Raw genomic sequence first — 21,033 nt, forward strand, 5'->3', positions numbered from 1 at the left:
AGGAGGGGCCAGGCTGAGGCCAGAGGAGGGGCCAGGCTGAGGCCAGAGGAGGGGCCAGGCTGAGGCCAGAGGAGGGGCCAGGCTGAGACCAGAGGAGGGGCCAGGCTGAGGCCAGAGGAGGGCCCAGGCTGAGGATAGAGGAGGGGCCAGGCTGAGGATAGAGGAGGGGCCAGGCTGAGGCCAGAGGAGGGCCCAGGCTGAGGATAGAGGAGGGGCCAGGCTGAGGCCAGAGGAGGGGCCAGGCTGAGGATAGAGGAGGGGCCAGGCTGAGGATAGAGGAGGGGCCAGGCTGAGGCTAGAGGAGGGGCCAGGCTGAGACCAGAGGAGGGGCCAGGCTGAGACCAGAGGAGGGGCCAGGCTGAGGCCAGAGGAGGGCCCAGGCTGAGGATAGAGGAGGGGCCAGGCTGAGGATAGAGGAGGGGCCAGGCTGAGGCGAGAGGAGGGGCCAGGCTGAGGATAGAGGAGGGGCCAGGCTGAGGCCAGAGGAGGGGCCAGGCTGAGGCGAGAGGAGGGGCCAGGCTGAGGCGAGAGGAGGGGCCAGGCTGAGGCGAGAGGAGGGGCCAGGCTGAGGATAGAGGAGGGGCCAGGCTGAGGATAGAGGAGGGGCCAGGCTGAGGCCAGAGGAGGGGCCAGGCTGAGGCCAGAGGAGGGGCCAGGCTGAGGATAGAGGAGGGGCCAGGCTGAGGCGAGAGGAGGGGCCAGGCTGAGGCCAGAGGAGGGGCCAGGCTGAGGCCAGAGGAGGGGCCAGGCTGAGGATAGAGGAGGGGCCAGGCTGAGGCTAGAGGAGGGGCCAGGCTGAGACCAGAGGAGGGGCCAGGCTGAGACCAGAGGAGGGGCCAGGCTGAGGCCAGAGGAGGGCCCAGGCTGAGGATAGAGGAGGGGCCAGGCTGAGGATAGAGGAGGGGCCAGGCTGAGGCGAGAGGAGGGGCCAGGCTGAGGATAGAGGAGGGGCCAGGCTGAGGCCAGAGGAGGGGCCAGGCTGAGGCGAGAGGAGGGGCCAGGCTGAGGCGAGAGGAGGGGCCAGGCTGAGGCGAGAGGAGGGGCCAGGCTGAGGATAGAGGAGGGGCCAGGCTGAGGATAGAGGAGGGGCCAGGCTGAGGCCAGAGGAGGGGCCAGGCTGAGGCCAGAGGAGGGGCCAGGCTGAGGATAGAGGAGGGGCCAGGCTGAGGCGAGAGGAGGGGCCAGGCTGAGGCGAGAGGAGGGGCCAGGCTGAGGCCAGAGGAGGGGCCAGGCTGAGGCCAGAGGAGGGGCCAGGCTGAGGCCAGAGGAGGGCCCAGGCTGAGGCCAGAGGAGGGCCCAGGCTGAGGCCAGAGGAGGGCCCAGGCTGAGGATAGAGGAGGGGCCAGGCTAAGGCCAGAGGAGGGGCCAGGCTGAGACCAGAGGAGGGGCCAGGCTGAGACCAGAGGAGGGGCCAGGCTGAGGCCAGAGGAGGGGCCAGGCTGAGGCTAGAGGAGGGGCCAGGCTGAGACTAGAGGAGGGGCCAGGCTGAGGATAGAGGAGGGGCCAGGCTGAGGATAGAGGAGGGGCCAGGCTAAGGCCAGAGGAGGGCCCAGGCTGAGGATAGAGGAGGGGCCAGGCTGAGGCCAGAGGAGGGGCCAGGCTGAGGATAGAGGAGGGGCCAGGCTGAGGATAGAGGAGGGGCCAGGCTGAGGCCAGAGGAGGGGCCAGGCTGAGGCCAGAGGAGGGGCCAGGCTGAGGATAGAGGAGGGGCCAGGCTGAGACCAGAGGAGGGGCCAGGCTGAGGCCAGAGGAGGGCCCAGGCTGAGGATAGAGGAGGGGCCAGGCTGAGGATAGAGGAGGGGCCAGGCTGAGGATAGAGGAGGGGCCAGGCTGAGGCGAGAGGAGGGGCCAGGCTGAGGATAGAGGAGGGGCCAGGCTGAGGCCAGAGGAGGGGCCAGGCTGAGACTAGAGGAGGGACCAGGCTGAGGATAGAGGAGGGGCCAGGCTGAGGCTAGAGGAGGGGCCAGGCTGAGACTAGAGGAGGGGCCAGGCTGAGACTAGAGGAGGGGCCAGGCTGAGGCCAGAGGAGGGGCCAGGCTGAGACTAGAGGAGGGGCCAGGCTGAGGATAGAGGAGGGGCCAGGCTGAGGATAGAGGAGGGGCCAGGCTGAGGATAGAGGAGGGGCCAGGCTGAGGATAGAGGCGGGGCCAGGCTGAGACTAGAGGAGGGGCCAGGCTGAGGTCAGAGGGGGGGTCAGGCTGAGGCCAGAGGAGGGGCCAGGCTGAGGCTAGAGGAGGGGCCAGGCTGAGACTAGAGGAGGGGCCAGGCTGAGGATAGAGGAGGGGCCAGGCTGAGGCTAGAGGAGGGGCCAGGCTGAGGATAGAGGAGTGGCCAGGCTGAGGATAGAGGAGGGGTCAGGCTGAGGATAGAGGAGGGGCCAGGCTGAGGCTAGAGGAGGGGTCAGGCTGAGGCTAGAGGAGGGGCCAGGCTGAGGCTAGAGGAGGGGCCAGGCTGAGGATAGAGGAGGGGCCAGGCTGAGACTAGAGGAGGGGCCAGGCTGAGACTAGAGGAGGGGCCAGGCTGAGGATAGAGGAGGGGCCAGGCTGAGGCCAGAGGAGGGGCCAGGCTGAGACTAGAGGAGGGGCCAGGCTGAGGCTAGAGGAGGGGTCAGGCTGAGGCTAGAGGAGGGGCCAGGCTGAGGATAGAGGAGGGGTCAGGCTGAGGATAGAGGAGGGGCCAGGCTGAGGCTAGAGGAGGGGCCAGGCTGAGGCTAGAGGAGGGGCCAGGCTGAGGTTAGAGGAGGGGCCAGGCTGAGGATAGAGGAGGGGCCAGGCTGAGGATAGAGGAGGGGCCAGGCTGAGGATAGAGGAGGGGCCAGGCTGAGGCCAGAGGAGGGGCCAGGCTGAGGCTAGAGGAGGGGCCAGGCTGAGGCCAGAGGAGGGGCCAGGCTGAGGCTAGAGGAGGGGCCAGGCTGAGGCCAGCTATGGTGCAGCAGCCCAGACACAGGAGGAAGCATGACTGGGGAATGCTAGCAGTACTGGTGCTCCCAGCATAGTGTTATACAGGTAATAACCACTGAGGGCTGAGCGCACAGAAGAAATAGTGATTAGAGACAGGACAGCAGGTAACAGTAATGATGAAGCCGTGCACTGAGGTCTGACATGTAACAATATGAGACAGCAGCTCAGTAATACAATGCAGGTTACAATCAGGTATGAGGAATGAGGGCTCAGGCAGTGTAGAGGAGAGGGGACCGTGAGCAAATCCTGCATATACCATATAGGAAGCAGCAGGGGGAGCTGCTGAGTGAGAGCACGGTACAGGGAGTGAGAGGTAAATAGCAAGGGGGGTGCAGTATGGAAAAGCCGTGGTACAGGAAATACTCTCCTCACTCCATGCCCCTCCTCTAGCACCAGCTATGCCCCTTCTCTCACCTCAGCCTGGCCCCTCCACTAGCACCAGCTCTCTTCTAGCCTCAGCCTCGCCCCCTCTAGCCTCAGCTATGCCCCAGCTCGCGTCTCAGCCTGGCCCCTCCTCTAGCCCCAGCTCGTGCCTCAGCCTGGCCCCTCCTCTAGCCTCAGCTATGCCCCTCCTCTCGCCTCAGCCCGGCCCCTCCTCTAGTCTCAGCTAAGCCCCTTCTCTAGCCTCGGCCTCGCACCTTCTCTAGCCTCAGCCTCAAACATCCTCTAGCCCCTAATCTTGCCTCAGTCCTCCTCTAGCCTCAGACATGCCCCTCCTCTTGCTTCAGCCTGGACCCTCCTCTAGCCTCACCCTTGCCCCCTTCTAGCATCAGGCTCGACCCTCATCTAGCCTCAGCCTCAATCTGGCCCCTCCTCTAGCTCCTAATCTAGCACCAGCCCTTCTCTAGCCTCAGCCTGGCCCCTCCTCTAGCATCAGTCTGGCCCCGCCTCTCACCTCAGCTATGCCCCTCCTCTAGCCTCAGCCTCACCCCTCCTCGAGCACCAGCTCTCTTCTAGCCTCACCCTTCCTCAGCTATGCTCCTTCTCTCACCTCAGCCTCGCCCCTCCTCTAGCCTCAACCTGGCCCCTCCTCTAGCCTCACCTATGCCCCTTCTCTAGCCTCAGCCTGGCCCCTCCTCTAGCCTCAGCCTGGCCCCTCCTCTCGCCTCAGCTATGCCCCTTCTCTAGCCTCAGCCTGGTCCCTCCTCTAGCTCCTAATCTAGCCCCACCTCTTGCATCAGCCTGGCACCTCCTCTAGCCTCAGCCTCGCCCCTCCTCTAGCCTCAGCCTCGCCCCTTCTCTCACCTCAGCCTTCCATAAGAGCTGCCGCCGACCAGCTCCTGTTTTCCCCCGTGCTGCCCCTGCAACAGTCTGCTGCCCCAGCTGCTTGTACGCGTCACCCCGGCCGCTTGTACGCGTCACCCCGGCCGCTTGTACGCATCACCACGGCCGCTTGTACGCGTCACCCCGGCCGCTTGTACGCGTCACCCCGGCCTCTTGTACGCGTCACCACGGCCACTTATACGCGTCACCCCGGCCGCTTGTACGAGTCACCCCGGCCGCTTGTACGCGTCACCCGGGCCGCTTGTACGCGTCACCACGGGCGCTTGTACGCGTCACCCCGGCCGCTTGTACGCGTCACTCCAGTTACACTGCCTGTAGGAAAGAATACCACATTAGACCCCTCGCAACAATGTAATTAACAGACTGAGGGAGACATGTACTAAGCAGTGATAAGAGTGGAGAAGTGAGCCAGTGGAGAAGTTGCCCAAGGCAACCAATCAGCTGCTCTGTATATGTTTATAGTATGCTGACTGATTGCCATGGGCAACTTCTCCACTTATCACTGCTTAGTACATCTCCCCCTAAGGGTATGATTCTGTGTTGGGTGCAACGCAAAATATAGCAAGTGTCTTTACATATGGTGCTAACCACACGGGGGGCAAATACTTAAATAATTATTTTGCATGCAGGATACATACCGCCTGCTTTTGCATGTAGCCCACAAATGGTGAACGGCTTATTACACAGTAATTTAATATTCAGTTCAGACACACCCCTCCCACACCTAACTCTCTGCACATGTTACATCTGCCCCCTGCAGTGCAGCATGGTGTTACCCAGGTGCTCAGTTACTGGCTGCTTCTGTATGTAGCCCACACATGCTGGGCAGCTTTATTCTCACACTGCAATGTAGCTCTGAGCTAGGACACGCCCCTCCCACACCTAACTCTCTGCACATGTTACATCTGCCCCCCTGCAGTGCAGCATGGTGTTACCCAGGTGCTCAGTTACTGGCTGCTTCTGCATGTAGCCCACACACGCTGGGCAGCTTTATTCTCACACTGCAATGTAGCTCTGAGCTAGGACACACCCCTCACACACCTATCTATCTGCACATGTTACATCTGCCCACCTGCAGTGCAGCATGGTGTTACCCAGGTGCTCAGTTACTGGCTGCTTCTGCATGTAGCCCACACACGCTGGGCAGCTTTATTCTCACACTGCAATGTAGCTCTGAGCTAGGACACACCCCTCACACACCTATCTCTCTGCACATGTTACATCTGCCCCCTGCAGTGCAGCATGGTGTTACCCAGGTGCTCAGTTACTGGCTGCTTCTGCCTGTAGCCCACACATGCTGGGCAGCTTTATTCTCACACTGCAATGTAGATCTGAGCTAGGACATTCCCCTACCACACCTAACTCTCTGCACATGTTACATCTGCCCCCCTGCAGCGCAGCATGGTGTTACCCAGGTGCTCAGTTACTGGCTGCTTCTGCATGTAGCCCTCACATGCTGGGCAGCTTTATTCTTACACTGCAATGTAGATCTGAGCTAGGACACGCCCCTCCCACACCTATCTATCTGCACATGTTACATCTGCCCCCCTGCAGCACAGCATGGTGTCACCCAGGTGCTCAGTTACTGGCTGCTTCTGCCTGTAGCCCACACATGCTGGGCAGCTTTATTCTCACACTGCAATGTAGATCTGAGCTAGGACACACCCCTCACACACCTATCTATCTGCACATGTTACATCTGCCCCCCTGCAGTGCAGCATGGTGTTACCCAGGTGCTCAGTTACTGGCTGCTTCTGCCTGTAGCCCACACATGCTGGGCAGCTTTATTCTCACCCTGTAATGTAGATCTGAGCTAGGACACACCCCTCCCACACCTAACTCTCTGCACATGTTACATCTGCCCCCTGCAGTGCAGCATGGTGTTACCCAGGTGCTCAGTTACTGGCTGCTTCTGCATGTAGCCCACACATGCTGGGCAGCTTTATTCTCACACTGCAATGTAGCTCTGAGCTAGGACAAATCCCTCCCACACCTAACTCTCTGCACATGTTACATCTGCCCCCCTGCAGCGCAGCATGGTGTTACTCAGGTGCTCAGTTACTGGCTGCTTCTGCATGTAGCCCACACATGCTGGACAGCTTTATTCTCACACTGCAATGTAGATCTGAGCTAGGACACGCCCCTCCCACACCTAACTCTCTGCACATGTTACATCTGCCCCCTGCAGTGCAGCATGGTGTTACCCAGGTGCTCAGTTACTGGCTGCTTCTGCATGTAGCCCACACATGCTGGGCAGCTTTATTCTCACACTGCAATGTAGCTCTGAGCTAGAACACTCCCCTCCCACACCTATCTCTCTGCACATGTTACATCTGCCCCCTGCAGTGCAGCATGGTGTTACTCAGGTGCTCAGTTACTGGCTGCTTCTGCATGTAGCCCACACATGCTGGGCAGCTTTATTCTCACACTGCAATGTAGATCTCAGCTAGGACACGCCCCTCCCACACCTAACTCTCTGCACATGTTACATCTGCCCCCCTGCAGTGCAGCATGGTGTTACTCAGGTGCTCAGTTACTGGCTGCTTCTGCATGTAGCCCACACATCCTGGGCAGCTTTATTCTCACACTGCAATGTAGATCTGAGCTAGGACACACCCCTCTCACACCTAACTCTCTGCACATGTTACATCTGCCCCCTGCAGTGCAGCATGGTGTTACCCAGGAGCAATGTTACTTGCTTGTTTTCCCGTGCTCCCACCTCAGAATCACCGCTATGCCTTCAGCGCTCACAGCCATTGTTGAATAAACCACCTACTCGTCTGTTCGATACAACGCCAGTGCATGACCGGTGAAGTCAATGACATCCTGTCCTAAGTCAAACTTCTTGTACACATCTCGCATGTTGGTGCTTTTTGGGTCCACTCCTTCCAAGGTCTTCGAATCATTCTCATCAAAATTGGCTACAAAGACCAGAAACTTGCGGAACCGTCGTTTCTCGAACATGCCCATGAGGTCTGCAGAAGAGAGCAAAGCGGCTTAGACTGTACAGAGACGGTGAGGGGCCCGCAATGTATAACTAACAGGAGACCCTGATGACCTGTGGCCCCATACATCAGGGCCCGTTATGTGGGAAGCTGCTGCACAAAAGCCACCATTCCCATGCTGTAAGAATAATGACTGCGTACAACACTATTAGTAGGCCAGGAGATTACTTACTGGAGGCCAAAGCCTCGGTCTCAGTTGACGGCACTTTGTAGATCTTTCCTCCTTTGTACACAAAACTTCCTTCTACCACTTTGAAGTCCAGGTAGCGGGTGACCTCGGTGTACAGCAGCATTTTCACCAACTGCCCTGGAGGTTACAGGAGAACAGGATCATTGTGTGACCTCTAGTGAGCGCTGTCAGCTTCTATCCTCTTTACACATGCATACGCCACTACATACAGGTGGAGCAGGGTTTAGTGCACAGTCCGAATTGAATTGTAGATGTCACAGTTGCATTAGTTTAAATAGGAAAGGTGTAATAGATCAAAGGAGCGAGTTCACTGCTACAATAATACCTGCTCCACCTGTACAAGCTGAATGATATCATTGTGTGTGATACACAACATACGATCCATGATGGATTGCAATGACCATCGTCTGGTGTGTAGCCACACTTCCACTCGGGTTCATGATCCCGTCCACCAGAACGCGGGCAGCGGGGCGAGTGATAGAAAGCGCTCACCACAGGTTCTATTCTCACTCTATGGGTGTCGTGGCCTAGTCTAGAATAGTGTGTCGCCGGTATTTGAACGCTAGCCGGGATTCCGGCACCGGCATTGTGACCGCGGTATTTTAATCGCTTCCCTTCCACTCAAATCATGGTTTGATGAACTGTGTGGTGACATCTTCCCCGCGGATGTGCAGAGATTAGGGTGCAGCGTGTAACAGTATAATGCACCGTCGCACAGTGGCTCGTGTAGTGCAGGGATATTCAACTGGTGGCACATGAGGGGGGGGCAGATCTTTTTTCCCATTTATTTATTCCAGGTTTTTTGAGACGCTTCTTGGCCAATCATCAGAGAGACACGCTCTGCGGGAGACACGCTCTGCAGCCATTCATCAGAGAGACACGCTCTGCAGGAGATACGCTCTGCAGCCATTCATCAGAGAGACACGCTTTGCGGGAGACACGCTCTGCAGCCATTCATCAGAGAGACACGCTCTGCAGGAGATATGCCCTGCAGCCAATCATCAGAGAGACACGCTCTGCAGGAGATACGCCCTGCAGCCAATCATCAGAGAGACACGCTCTGCAGCCATTCATCAGAGAGACACGCTCTGCAGGAGATACGCTCTGCAGCCATTCATCAGAGAGACACGCTTTGCGGGAGACACGCCCTGCAGCCAATCATCAGAGAGACACGCTCTGCAGGAGATATGCCCTACAGCCAATAATCAGAGAGACACATTCTGCAGCCATTCATCAGAGAGACACGCTCTGCTGGAGACACGCTCTGCAGCCATTCATCGGAGAGACACGCTCCTTGACCAATCATCAGAGAGACACGCTCTGCAGGAGATACGCCCTGCAGCCAATCAGAGAGACACGCTCTGAGGGAGACACGCTCTGCTGCCATTCATCAGAGAGACACGTTCTGCAGCCATTCATCAGAGAGACACGCTCTGCTGGAGACACGCTCTGCAGCCATTCATCAGAGAGACACGCTCCTTGGCCAATCATCAGAGAGACACGCTCTGCAGGAGATATGCCCTACAGCCAATCATCAGAGAGACACACTCTGCAGGAGACACACTCTCTGGCCAATCATCAGAGAGACACGCTCCTTGGCCAATCATCAGAGAGACACGCTCTGCAGGAGATACACCCTGCAGCCAATCATCAGAGAGACACACTCTGCAGGAGACACACTCTCTGGCCAATCATCAGAGAGACACGCTTCTTGGCCAAACATCAGAGAGAGATGCTCTGCGGGAGACACACTGAGTGGCCAATCATCGGAGACACACTACGTAGCCATTCATCAGAGAGTTCACGCTCTCCAGCCAATCATCAGGCAGACACGCTCTGTGGCCAATGATGAGTGAGGCACGGTCTGCAGCCAATCATCAGGAAGACACGCTTTGCGGAAGACACGTTCTGTGGCCAATCATCAGGGAGACTAGCTCTATGGAAGACACACTCTGCAGCCAATCATCAGGGAGAAACGCTCTGCAGAAGACACGCTCTGCCTTCAATCATCAGTAAAACAGGCTCTTCGGAATATCAAGGTCCCTGTGAAGCGTGTCTCCCATCCAATAGCCAATGAACAGTCAGAATCTGTACTGGACTGTAAGAATAGGAGGAGGAGCTGGGATTGCCACGTTTCAGTCACTGCCAGATGTAATGAAAGCATGTAGAGTCAGAAGACAGTTCAGTATCACCAGCACAAGGAGGTTAGGAGAGGAGGCATATTCCTTGCTTTCTGGACCTCAATACCATCCCCCAAGGAGTCATGTAAGACAGGCACTAATTATTAAGACTAATATATGGCATAATGTGAATAAGGGACTACTGTGTGGCGTAACGTGAATAGGGGGCTCTACTGTGTGGTGTAACATGAATAAGAGGCTCAAATGTGTGGTGTAATGTGAATTAGGGGCTATACTGTGACAGAATGTGAATTAGGGGCTATGCTGTGTGGTGTAATGTGAATAAGGGGCTATATTGTGTGGTGTAATGTGAATTAGGGGCTATACTGTGTGACGGAATGTGAATTAGGGGCTATGCTGTGTGGTGTAATGTGAATAAGGGGCTATACTGTGTGGTGTAATGTGAATTAGGGGCTATACTGAGACGGAATGTGAATTAGGGGCTATACTGTGTGCTGTAATGTGAATAAGGGGCTATACTGTGTGGTGTAATGTGAATTAGGGGCTATACTGTGTGACGGAATGTGAATTAGGGGCTATGCTGTGTGGTGTAATGTGAATAAGGGGCTATACTGTGTGGTGTAATGTGAATTAGGGGCTATACTGAGACGGAATGTGAATTAGGGGCTATACTGTGTGGTGTAATGTGGATAAGGGGCTATACTGTGTGGTGTAATGTGAATTAGGGGCTATACTGTGTGACGGAATGTGAATTAGGGGCTATGCTGTGTGGTGTAATGTGAATAAGGGGCTATACTGTGTGGTGTAATGTGAATTAGGGGCTATACTGTGTGACGGAATGTGAATTAGGGGCTATGCTGTGTGGTGTAATGTGAATAAGGGGCTATATTGTGTGGTGTAATGTGAGTAAGGGGCTATACTGTGTGGTGGAATGTGAAATAGGGGCTATACTGTGTGGTGGAATGTGAATTAGGGGCTGTTCTGTGTGGTGTAATGTGAATTAGGGGCAATACTGTGTGTTGTGGCGTAATGTGGATAAGGGGCTATACTGTTGGGTGGAATGTGAATTAGGGGCTATACTGTGTGGTGGAATGTGAGTTAGGAGCTATACTGTGTGGCGTAACGTGAATAAGAGACTCTACTGTGTAGTGGAATGTGAATTAGGGGCTATACTGTGGGGTGGAATTTGAAGTAGGGGCTATATTGTGTGGTGTAATGTGAATTAGGGGCCATATTGTGTGGTAGAATGTGAATTAGTGGCTATACTGTGTGGCGTAATGTGGATAAGGGGCTATACTGTGTGGTGGAATGTGAATTAGGGGCTATATTGTGTGGTGGAATGTGAATAAGGGACTCTACTGTGTGGTGTAATGTGAATTAGGGGCTATACTGTGTGGTGTAACGTGAATTAGGGTCTATACTGTGTGGTGGAATGTGAATAAGGGGCTATACTCTGTGGCGTAATGTGAATTAGGGGCTATACTGTGTGGTGGAATGTAAATTAGGGGCTATACTGTGTGGTGTAATGTGGATAAGGGGCTATACTGTGTGGTGTAATGTGAATTAGGGTCTATACTGTGTGGTGGAATGTGAATAAGGGGCTATACTCTGTGGCGTAATGTGAATTAGGGGCTATACTGTGTGGTGGAATGTAAATTAGGGGCTATACTGTGTGGTGTAATGTGGATAAGGGGCTATACTGTGTGGTGTAATGTGAATTAGGGGCTATATTGTGTGGTGTAATGTGAATTAGGGGCTATACTGTGTGGTGTAATGTGAATTAGGGGCTATACTGTGTGGTGTAATGTGAATTAGGGGCTATACTGTGTGGTGGAATGTGAATTAGGGGCTATACTCTGTGGCGTAATGTGGATAAGGGGCTATTGTCACGATCCGGGTATCTGGACGCCATTACCTTAGGTGTCTTCTGAGACTGGCCCAGCGTTCCAAATCCGGATCTCATCTGTGTCAACACTCTGCACATCCCTCCTGTCATTCTGAGACACTACCACAGCGGCGCCATGTTTGAATCCAACATGGCGTCTCCCGTCCTCCGCCGCCGTTACTGTGTTATTGCTGCAGGTTCTCAGAATCATGTATCATGCCTGCCGCGGCCTCTGCTGCCCTCCAAGTGTCTCAGCATATAACTGTCATCTGGCGTCTCCTGTCCTCCGCGGCCGGCGCCGCCATTATCACTATGTTTGCACATTTCATTTCAAACCAGTTTTCCCTCCAGGTTCCAGCATGGGCGCAGCCATGTTGGATTTGATCACATGCTCCAATTCCTCCAATCCACCGTCGCTGGAATCTGCATAATTGCCCAGCCAATGCCTGCATAGCAGCAGGTATAAAGTCTGGGCCAGATGCTTTGAATGTCAGTGCTTTGAATGTCATACCTTGTTCCAGTCTCTCTCTCCTGTGGTTTGTTTCTCCAGGTTCCAGTTCCTGTCTCCAGCATCCACAAAGAGACCCGCACCTGCTTTCCATCCTGCGGTGCAGCCTGACTCTACAGCCTTCCGTGGCTGTCCAGTTTCCAGCTATCTACTATCTGCTTCCAAGCAGCCAGCTTTCAACTGATTCCAGCTTCTACCAAACACCGGTGCTGATCCAGCGGATCCTATCTTACCAGCAGTATCCACTACCACAGGTAATAATCTTTCAGCTATTCTGTTTCTACGCTCCCTAGCATCTCACATCATTCACTCTGTGTTTTATCACCTGGCTGGTTCCATCCAGCATCCACTCCGTGACTTTAGTACCTGGCTGATTCCATTCAGCATCCACTCTGCATTTCATCACCTGGCTGATTCCACTCAGCATCCACTCCGTGTCTTACCACCTGGCTGGTTCCATCCAGCTGATACAGCAGCTTACTCAAGTTACAGATTCACCTGCTACAACTACTGGCATGTTCCTCGGCTATTTCTACAACTACAACCAGGCCTGGTAAGGTAATTCCATCAAAGGACTTTTACATCTGTTCTGAACCTACCAGTTCTCTGAGATACCTCCTATGGTTATGTATTCCAGGAACTGTGTTATTTGCCACTGTCTTTGCTAAACTTGAATACTGCTTGTTATCACACGGAGTTTGTTAATAAACTTTTATTTTGAATTTTAAACTGGTTGTCATGGTCACACCTTCGGGTAATCATTCTGCACTTACATGTCCAGGGGTCTGATTAAACCTCCCAGGTTTAATTTCAACTCAGCCCCTACAACTGAGGCTTCCTCCCGTCAGCCTAAACCCTCAGTTGTGACAGCTATACTGTGTGGCGTAATGTGAATTAGGGGCTATACTGTGTGGTGGAATGTGAATTAGGGGCTATACTGTGTGGTGTAATGTGAATTAGGGGCTATACTGTGTGGTAGAATGTGAATTAGTGGCTATACTGTGTGGCGTAATGTGGATAAGGGGCTATACTGTGTGGTGGAATGTGAATTAGGGGCTATATTGTGTGGTGTAATGTGAATAAGGGACTCTACTGTGTGGTGTAACGTGAATTAGGGTCTATACTGTGTGGTGGAATGTGAATAAGGGGCTATACTCTGTGGCGTAATGTGAATTAGGGGCTATACTGTGTGGTGGAATGTAAATTAGGGGCTATACTGTGTGGTGTAATGTGGATAAGGGACTATACTGTGTGGTGTAATGTGAATTAGGGTCTATACTGTGTGGTGGAATGTGAATAAGGGGCTATACTGTGTGGTGTAATGTGAATTAGGGGCTATACTGTGTGGTGGAATGTAAATTAGGGGCTATACTGTGTGGTGGAATGTAAATTAGGGGCTATACTGTGTGGTGTAATGTGAATTAGGGGCTATACTGTGTGGTGGAATGTGAATTAGGGTCTATACTGTGTGGTGGAATGTGAATAAGGGGCTATACTCTGTGGCGTAATGTGAATTAGGGGCTATACTGTGTGGTGGAATGTAAATTAGGGGCTATACTGTGTGGTGGAATGTAAATTAGGGGCTATACTGTGTGGCGTAATGTGAATTAGGGGCTATACTGTGTGGTGGAATGTGAATTAGGGGCTATACTGTGTGGTGTAATGTGGATAAGGGGCTATACTGTGTGGTGGAATGTGAATTAGGGTCTATACTGTGTGGTGGAATGTGAATAAGGGGCTATACTCTGTGGCGTAATGTGAATTAGGGGCTATACTGTGTGGTGGAATGTAAATTAGGGGCTATACTGTGTGGTGGAATGTAAATTAGGGGCTATACTGTGTGGTGTAATGTGAATTAGGGGCTATACTGTGTGGCGTAATGTGAATTAGGGGCTATACTGTGTGGTGGAATGTGAATTAGGGGCTATACTGTGTGGTGTAATGTGGATAAGGGGCTATACTGTGTGGTGGAATGTGAATTAGGGGCTATACTGTGTGGTGTAATGTGAATTAGGGGCTATACTCTGTGGCGTAATGTGAATTAGGGGCTATACTGTGTGGTGGAATGTGAATTAGGGGCTATACTGTGTGGTGTAATGTGGATAAGGGGCTATACTGTGTGGTGGAATGTGAATTAGGGGCTATACTGTGTGGTGTAATGTGAATTAGGGGCTATACTCTGTGGCGTAATGTGAATTAGGGGCTATACTGTGTGGTGGAATGTGAATTAGGGGCTATACTGTGTGGTGTAATGTGGATAAGGGGCTATACTGTGTGGTGGAATGTGAATTAGGGGCTATACTGTGTGGTGTAATGTGAATTAGGGGCTATACTCTGTGGCGTAATGTGAATTAGGGGCTATACTGTGTGGTGGAATGTGAATTAGGGGCTATACTGTGTGGTGTAATGTGAATTAGGGGCTATACTCTGTGGCGTAATGTGAATTAGGGGCTATACTGTGTGGTGGAATGTGAATTAGGGGCTATACTGTGTGGTGGAATGTGAATTAGGGGCTATACTGTGTGGTGGAATGTGAATTAGGGGCTATACTGTGTGGTGGAATGTGAATTAGGGGCTATACTGTGTGGTGGAATGTGGATAAGGGGCTATACTGTGTGGTGGAATGTGGATAAGGGGCTATACTGAGTGGTGTAATGTGGATAAGGGGCTATACTGTGTGGTGGAATGTGAATTAGGGGCTATACTCTGTGGCGTAATGTGGATAAGGGGCTATACTGTGTGGTGGAATGTGAATTAGGGGCTATACTCTGTGGTGGAAAGTGAATTAGGGGCTATACTCTGTGGCGTAATGTGGATAAGGGGCTATACTGTGTGGTGGAATGTGAATTAGGGGCTATACTGTGTGGTGGAATGTGAATTAGGGGCTATACTGTGTGGTGGAATGTGGATAAGGGGCTATACTGTGTGGTGTAATGTGGATAAGGGGCTATACTGTGTGGTGGAATGTGAATTAGGGGCTATACTGTGTGGTGGAATGTGGATAAGGGGCTATACTGTGTGGTGAAATGTGAATTAGGGGCTATACTCTGTGGCGTAATGTGGATAAGGGGCTATACTGTGTGGTGGAATGTGAATTAGGGGCTATACTGTGTGGTGTAATGTGAATTAGGGGCTATACTGTGTGGTGGAATGTGAATTAGGGGCTATACTGTGTGGTGGAATGTGAATTAGGGGCTATACTGTGTGGTGGAATGTGGATAAGGGGCTATACTGTGTGGTGTAATGTGGATAAGGGGCTATACTGTGTGGTGGAATGTGAATTAGGGGCTATACTGTGTGGTGGAATGTGGATAAGGGGCTATACTGTGTGGTGGAATGTGAATTAGGGGCAATACTCTGTGGCGTAATGTGGATAAGGGGCACTACTTTATGGCATAGTGTGAATAAGGGACACTGCTGTGTATGACAGGCCCAGCATTACAGTGCTTATGGTCTGATACACAACTTGCAGATATTTACGTAAATCTCAGATGTTTCATGATCTGCAATGTTGGTCGCAGTCCCCAAAAGGCTGTAGCATGATTGACATACTGCTGGCATTTGGGGGTGGTGATGGGGAGAGCTACAGAAAACGGGCATATCGGACAAAGCCACAGACTGCTTCCTTGGCCCTGGCAGCAGCAGTAAGCTGTCCGATGGTCGCGCAGATGATCCGATGCTGCATCATCGGACACAGTAGTGGTTCAGTGGCTTCTGCATAGTTTCGGACAGGTGCTGTGCACACAGGTAAGTGTCTACCTCTGAATCAGCCCCAGAGCCTGTAGACAATGTAATGAAGGACCTTTACACGACTTACTTCCTTCACAGCTAGGCCTGTTATCTGCTCCTCACTGTGCATCAGATGGACGGAGGACACGGCGGCTGACTCGGGATTTCCTGTCAGGTTTTGTAGTATTGTGTGATCTGGTTTCCTGTTCCGGATGTTCTGTAATCTTTTCATTTTCCCAACCTTGCTTTTCAGCTCCAAAATATTTCTACACATCAGTATTATAAAGGTACCTGTCACATGGGCAGCTCTACGTACGCGGGACAGTCACGAAATGAGTACATGAATTTGCGCTACAGTGTTCTCACCCCACTATATTTTTCGGGTGGTCCCTGCTGCCGGCACGGTGATTCAGCGGCATCGGCACTCGTCAGCTTGAGGAGAGGACAGTCTGTGTATGAGTCTGTGTGTGCCAGGTGGAGCCTGCGGGTTGTCACTACTGGAGCTGCTGCGGCGCTGTCCCCGGCCGCGGTCCCTTGCAAACCTGCTTGTGCTGCTTCCAGTCCTGCCACTGGTGCTCTACTGCTGCTGCCCTCCCCGGCCGGATCCCGCCATCGGACGGCTCCTTCCCTGCTGCCCAGAGTATCGCACTGCTCGCTATACGGATCCTAATAACGGCGATCCGGCTGCGTCATCCGCCTGCTGGGATAATGATACCAGGCTCCTTGTTACCGGGACATCACTGCGCTGCTGCTCGCTGTACGGATCTAATAACGGCGATCCGGCTGCGTCATCCGCCTGCTGGGATAATGATACCAGGCTCCTTGTTACCGGGACATCACTGCGCTGCTGCTCGCTGTACGGATCTAATAACGGCGATCCGGCTGCGTCATCCGCCTGCTGGGATAATGATACCAGGCTCCTTGTTACCGGGACATCACTGCGCTGCTGCTCGCTGTACGGATCTAATAACGGCGATCCGGCTGCGTCATCCGCCTGCTGGGATAATGATACCAGGCTCCTTGTTACGGGGACATCACTGCGCTGCTGCTCGCTGTACGGATCTAATAACGGCGATCCGGCTGCGTCATCCGCCTGCTGGGATAATGATACCAGGCTCCTTGTTACAGGGACATCACTGCGCTGCTGCTCGCTGTACGGATCTAATAACGGCGATCCGGCTGCGTCATCCGCCTGCTGGGATAATGATACCAGGCTCCTTGTTACCGGGACATCACTGCGCTGCTGCTCGCTGTACGGATCTAATAACGGCGATCCGGCTGCGTCATCCGCCTGCTGGGATAATGATACCAGGCTCCTTGTTACCGGGACATCACTGCGCTGCTGCTCGCTGTACGGATCTAATAACGGCGATCCGGCTGCGTCATCCGCCTGCTGGGATAATGATACCAGGCTCCTTGTTACCGGGACATCACTGCGCTGCTGCTCGCTGTACGGATCTAATAACGGCGATCCGGCTGCGTCATCCGCCTGCTGGGATAATGATACCAGGCTCCTTGTTACCGGGACATCACTGCGCTGCTGCTCGCTGTACGGATCTAATAACGGCGATCCGGCTGCGCCATCCGCCTGCTGGGATAATGATACCAGGCTCCTTGTTACCGGGACATCACTGCGCTGCTGCTCGCTGTACGGATCTAATAACGGCGATCCGGCTGCGTCATCCGCCTGCTGGGATAATGATACCAGGCTCCTTGTTACCGGGACATCACTGCGCTGCTGCTCGCTGTACGGATCTAATAACGGCGATCCGGCTGCGTCATCCGCCTGCTGGGATAATGATACCAGGCTCCTTGTTACCGGGACATCACTGCGCTGCTGCTCGCTGTACGGATCTAATAACGGCGATCCGGCTGCGTCATCTGCCTGCTGGGATAATGATACCAGGCTCCTTGTTACGGGGACATCACTGCGCTGCTGCTCGCTGTACGGATCTAATAACGGCGATCCGGCTGCGTCATCCGCCTGCTGGGATAATGATACCAGGCTCCTTGTTACGGGGACATCACTGCGCTGCTGCTCGCTATACGGATCTAATAACGGCGATCCGGCTGCGTCATCCGCCTGCTGGGATAATGATACCAGGCTCCTTGTTACGGGGACATCACTGCGCTGCTGCTCGCTGTACGGATCTAATAACGGCGATCCGGCTGCGTCATCCGCCTGCTGGGATAATGATACCAGGCTCCTTGTTACCGGGACATCACTGCGCTGCTGCTCGCTGTACGGATCTAATAACGGCGATCCGGCTGCGTCATCCGCCTGCTGGGATAATGATACCAGGCTCCTTGTTACAGGGACATCACTGCGCTGCTGCTCGCTGTACGGATCTAATAACGGCGATCCGGCTGCGTCATCCACCTGCTGGGATAATGATACCAGGCTCCTTGTTACCGGGACATCACTGCGCTGCTGCTCGCTGTACGGATCTAATAACGGCGATCCGGCTGCGTCATCCGCCTGCTGGGATAATGATACCAGGCTCCTTGTTACGGGGACATCACTGCGCTGCTGCTCGCTGTACGGATCTAATAACGGCGATCCGGCTGCGTCATCCGCCTGCTGGGATAATGACACCAGGCTCCTTGTTACCGGGACATCACTGCGCTGCTGCTCGCTGTACGGATCTAATAACGGCGATCCGGCTGCGTCATCCGCCTGCTGGGATAATGATACCAGGCTCCTTGTTACAGGGACATCACTGCGCTGCTGCTCGCTGTACGGATCTAATAACGGCGATCCGGCTGCGTCATCCGCCTGCTGGGATAATGATACCAGGCTCCTTGTTACAGGGACATCACTGCGCTGCTGCTCGCTGTACGGATCTAATAACGGCGATCCGGCTGCGTCATCCGCCTGCTGGGATAATGATACCAGGCTCCTTGTTACCGGGACATCACTGCGCTGCTGCTCGCTATACGGATCCTAATAACGGCGATCCGGCTGCGTCATCCGCCTGCTGGGATAATGATACCAGGCTCCTTGTTACCGGGACATCACTGCGCTGCTGCTCGCTATACGGATCTAATAACTGCGATCCGGCTGCGTCATCCGCCTGCTGGGATAATGATACCAGGCTCCTTGTTACCGGGACATCACTGCGCTGCTGCTCGCTATACGGATCTAATAACTGCGATCCGGCTGCGTCATCCGCCTGCTGGGATAATGATACCAGGCTCCTTGTTACCGGGACATCACTGCGCTGCTGCTCGCTGTACGGATCTAATAACGGCGATCCGGCTGCGTCATCCGCCTGCTGGGATAATGATACCAGGCTCCTTGTTACCGGGACATCACTGCGCTGCTGCTCGCTGTACGGATCTAATAACGGCGATCCGGCTGCGTCATCCGCCTGCTGGGATAATGATACCAGGCTCCTTGTTACCGGGACATCACTGCGCTGCTGCTCGCTGTACGGATCTAATAACGGCGATCCGGCTGCGTCATCCGCCTGCTGGGATAATGATACCAGGCTCCTTGTTACCGGGACATCACTGCGATGCTGCTCGCTGTACGGATCTAATAACGGCGATCCGGCTGCGTCATCCGCCTGCTGGGATAATGATACCAGGCTCCTTGTTACGGGGACATCACTGCGCTGCTGCTCGCTGTACGGATCTAATAACGGCGATCCGGCTGCGTCATCCGCCTGCTGGGATAATGATACCAGGCTCCTTGTTACAGGGACATCACTGCGCTGCTGCTCGCTGTACGGATCTAATAACGGCGATCCGGCTGCGTCATCCACCTGCTGGGATAATGATACCAGGCTCCTTGTTACGGGGACATCACTGCGCTGCTGCTCGCTGTACAGGCCTGGCGCAGCTCCCACCGTAGTCACCCTCATGCAGGTTGAAGCAATGGCATCAAACTGTGTAAGGGTGAGAATGTGTCTGGTCGCCCCGATTCTGTCCGCTTAATTCTTCACATACAGACAAGTATTAGGAAATACTCCCTTTAATAACCACTATATTATCTCACACACAGGAACATTGTGATGACAGACAGCCACCCTCAGACGCTCACCATTAGCCATGAGAAACTTGGGGATCAAATCCACGTTCCAATCGCGTCCTCTCCCCATGCTCTCAGCAGGTCCATCTGGGATCTCAAAGCGTTTATAGAGCTGTAGGAATAAAAGACGGAGCTTGGTGAGGATGTGTGTGCCAGCTGACAGAGGTATTACTGTTCCCAACCATTACCCACAGTGGCTTGTTTGTGCTTTACACACTGCGCATGTTCCAGCGCAGCGCTTTGTAAATAACAAAAATTAAATACAAATAAAAATGATAGATAATAGAAAAAATAAAAAATAAGAAAAAAATATATAAAAAATTAGATAGCAATAAATATTACATTTAAAAAAATAAGAATTTACTTACCGATAATTCTATTTCTCATAGTCCGTAGTGGATGCTGGGACTCCGTCAGGACCATGGGGAATAGCGGGCTCCGCAGGAGACAGGGCACATCTAAAAAAGCTTTTAGGTCACATGGTGCGTACTGGCTCCTCCCCCCATGACCCTCCCCCAAGCCTCAGCTAGGTACTGTGCCCGGACGAGCGTACACAATAAGGAAGGATCTTGAATCCCGGGTAAGACTCATACCAGCCACACCAATCACACCGTACAACTTGTGATCTGAACCCAGTTAACAGTATGATAACACAAACGAAGTAGCCTCTGAACAGATGGCTCACAACAACAGTAATAACCCGATTTTTGTAACAATAACTATGTACAAGCATTGCAGACAATCCGCACTTGGGATGGGCGCCCAGCATCCACTACGGACTATGAGAAATAGAATTATCGGTAAGTAAATTCTTATTTTCTCTAACGTCCTAGTGGATGCTGGGACTCCGTCAGGACCATGGGGATTATACCAAAGCTCCCAAACGGGCGGGAGAGTGCGGATGACTCTGCAGCACCGAATGAGAGAACTCCAGGTCCTCTTTAGCCAGAGTATCAAATTTGTAAAATTTTACAAACGTGTTCTCCCCTGACCACGTAGCTGCTCGGCAAAGTTGTAATGCCGAGACTCCTCGGGCAGCCGCCCAGGATGAGCCCACCTTCCTTGTGGAATGGGCCTTTACAGATTTAGGCTGTGGCAGGCCTGCCACAGAATGTGCAAGTTGGATTGTACTACATATCCAACGTGCAATCGTCTGTTTAGACGCAGGAGCACCCAACTTGTTGGGTGCATACAATGTAAACAACGAGTCAGATTTTCTGACTCCAGCTGTCCTTGAAATATATATTTTTAATGCTCTGACAACGTCCAGTAACTTGGAGTCCTCCAAGTCGCTAGTA

At 53.3% G+C, this 21,033-nt stretch overlaps 1 protein-coding gene across 4 annotated transcripts in view; it reads right to left on the bottom strand.

Annotated features, from left to right (window-relative positions):
- GDI1 (GDP dissociation inhibitor 1) overlaps nt 1-21,033 on the bottom strand; it is a 147,558-nt gene that overhangs the window by 41,484 nt on the left and 85,041 nt on the right. For all 4 annotated transcript variants that reach the window (XM_063935823.1, XM_063935825.1, XM_063935824.1 and 1 more), the window contains 3 exons: nt 19,748-19,847; nt 7,422-7,556; nt 7,021-7,219 (listed from right to left, as the gene is read on the bottom strand). In XM_063935823.1, the coding sequence (XP_063791893.1) occupies nt 7,021-7,219; nt 7,422-7,556; nt 19,748-19,847 (434 nt within the window). The remainder of the gene's footprint in view (nt 1-7,020; nt 7,220-7,421; nt 7,557-19,747; nt 19,848-21,033) is intronic.

Source organism: Pseudophryne corroboree, chromosome 8 (genome assembly GCF_028390025.1).
Source record: "Pseudophryne corroboree isolate aPseCor3 chromosome 8, aPseCor3.hap2, whole genome shotgun sequence".
Taxonomy (NCBI): Eukaryota; Metazoa; Chordata; class Amphibia; order Anura; family Myobatrachidae; genus Pseudophryne; species Pseudophryne corroboree.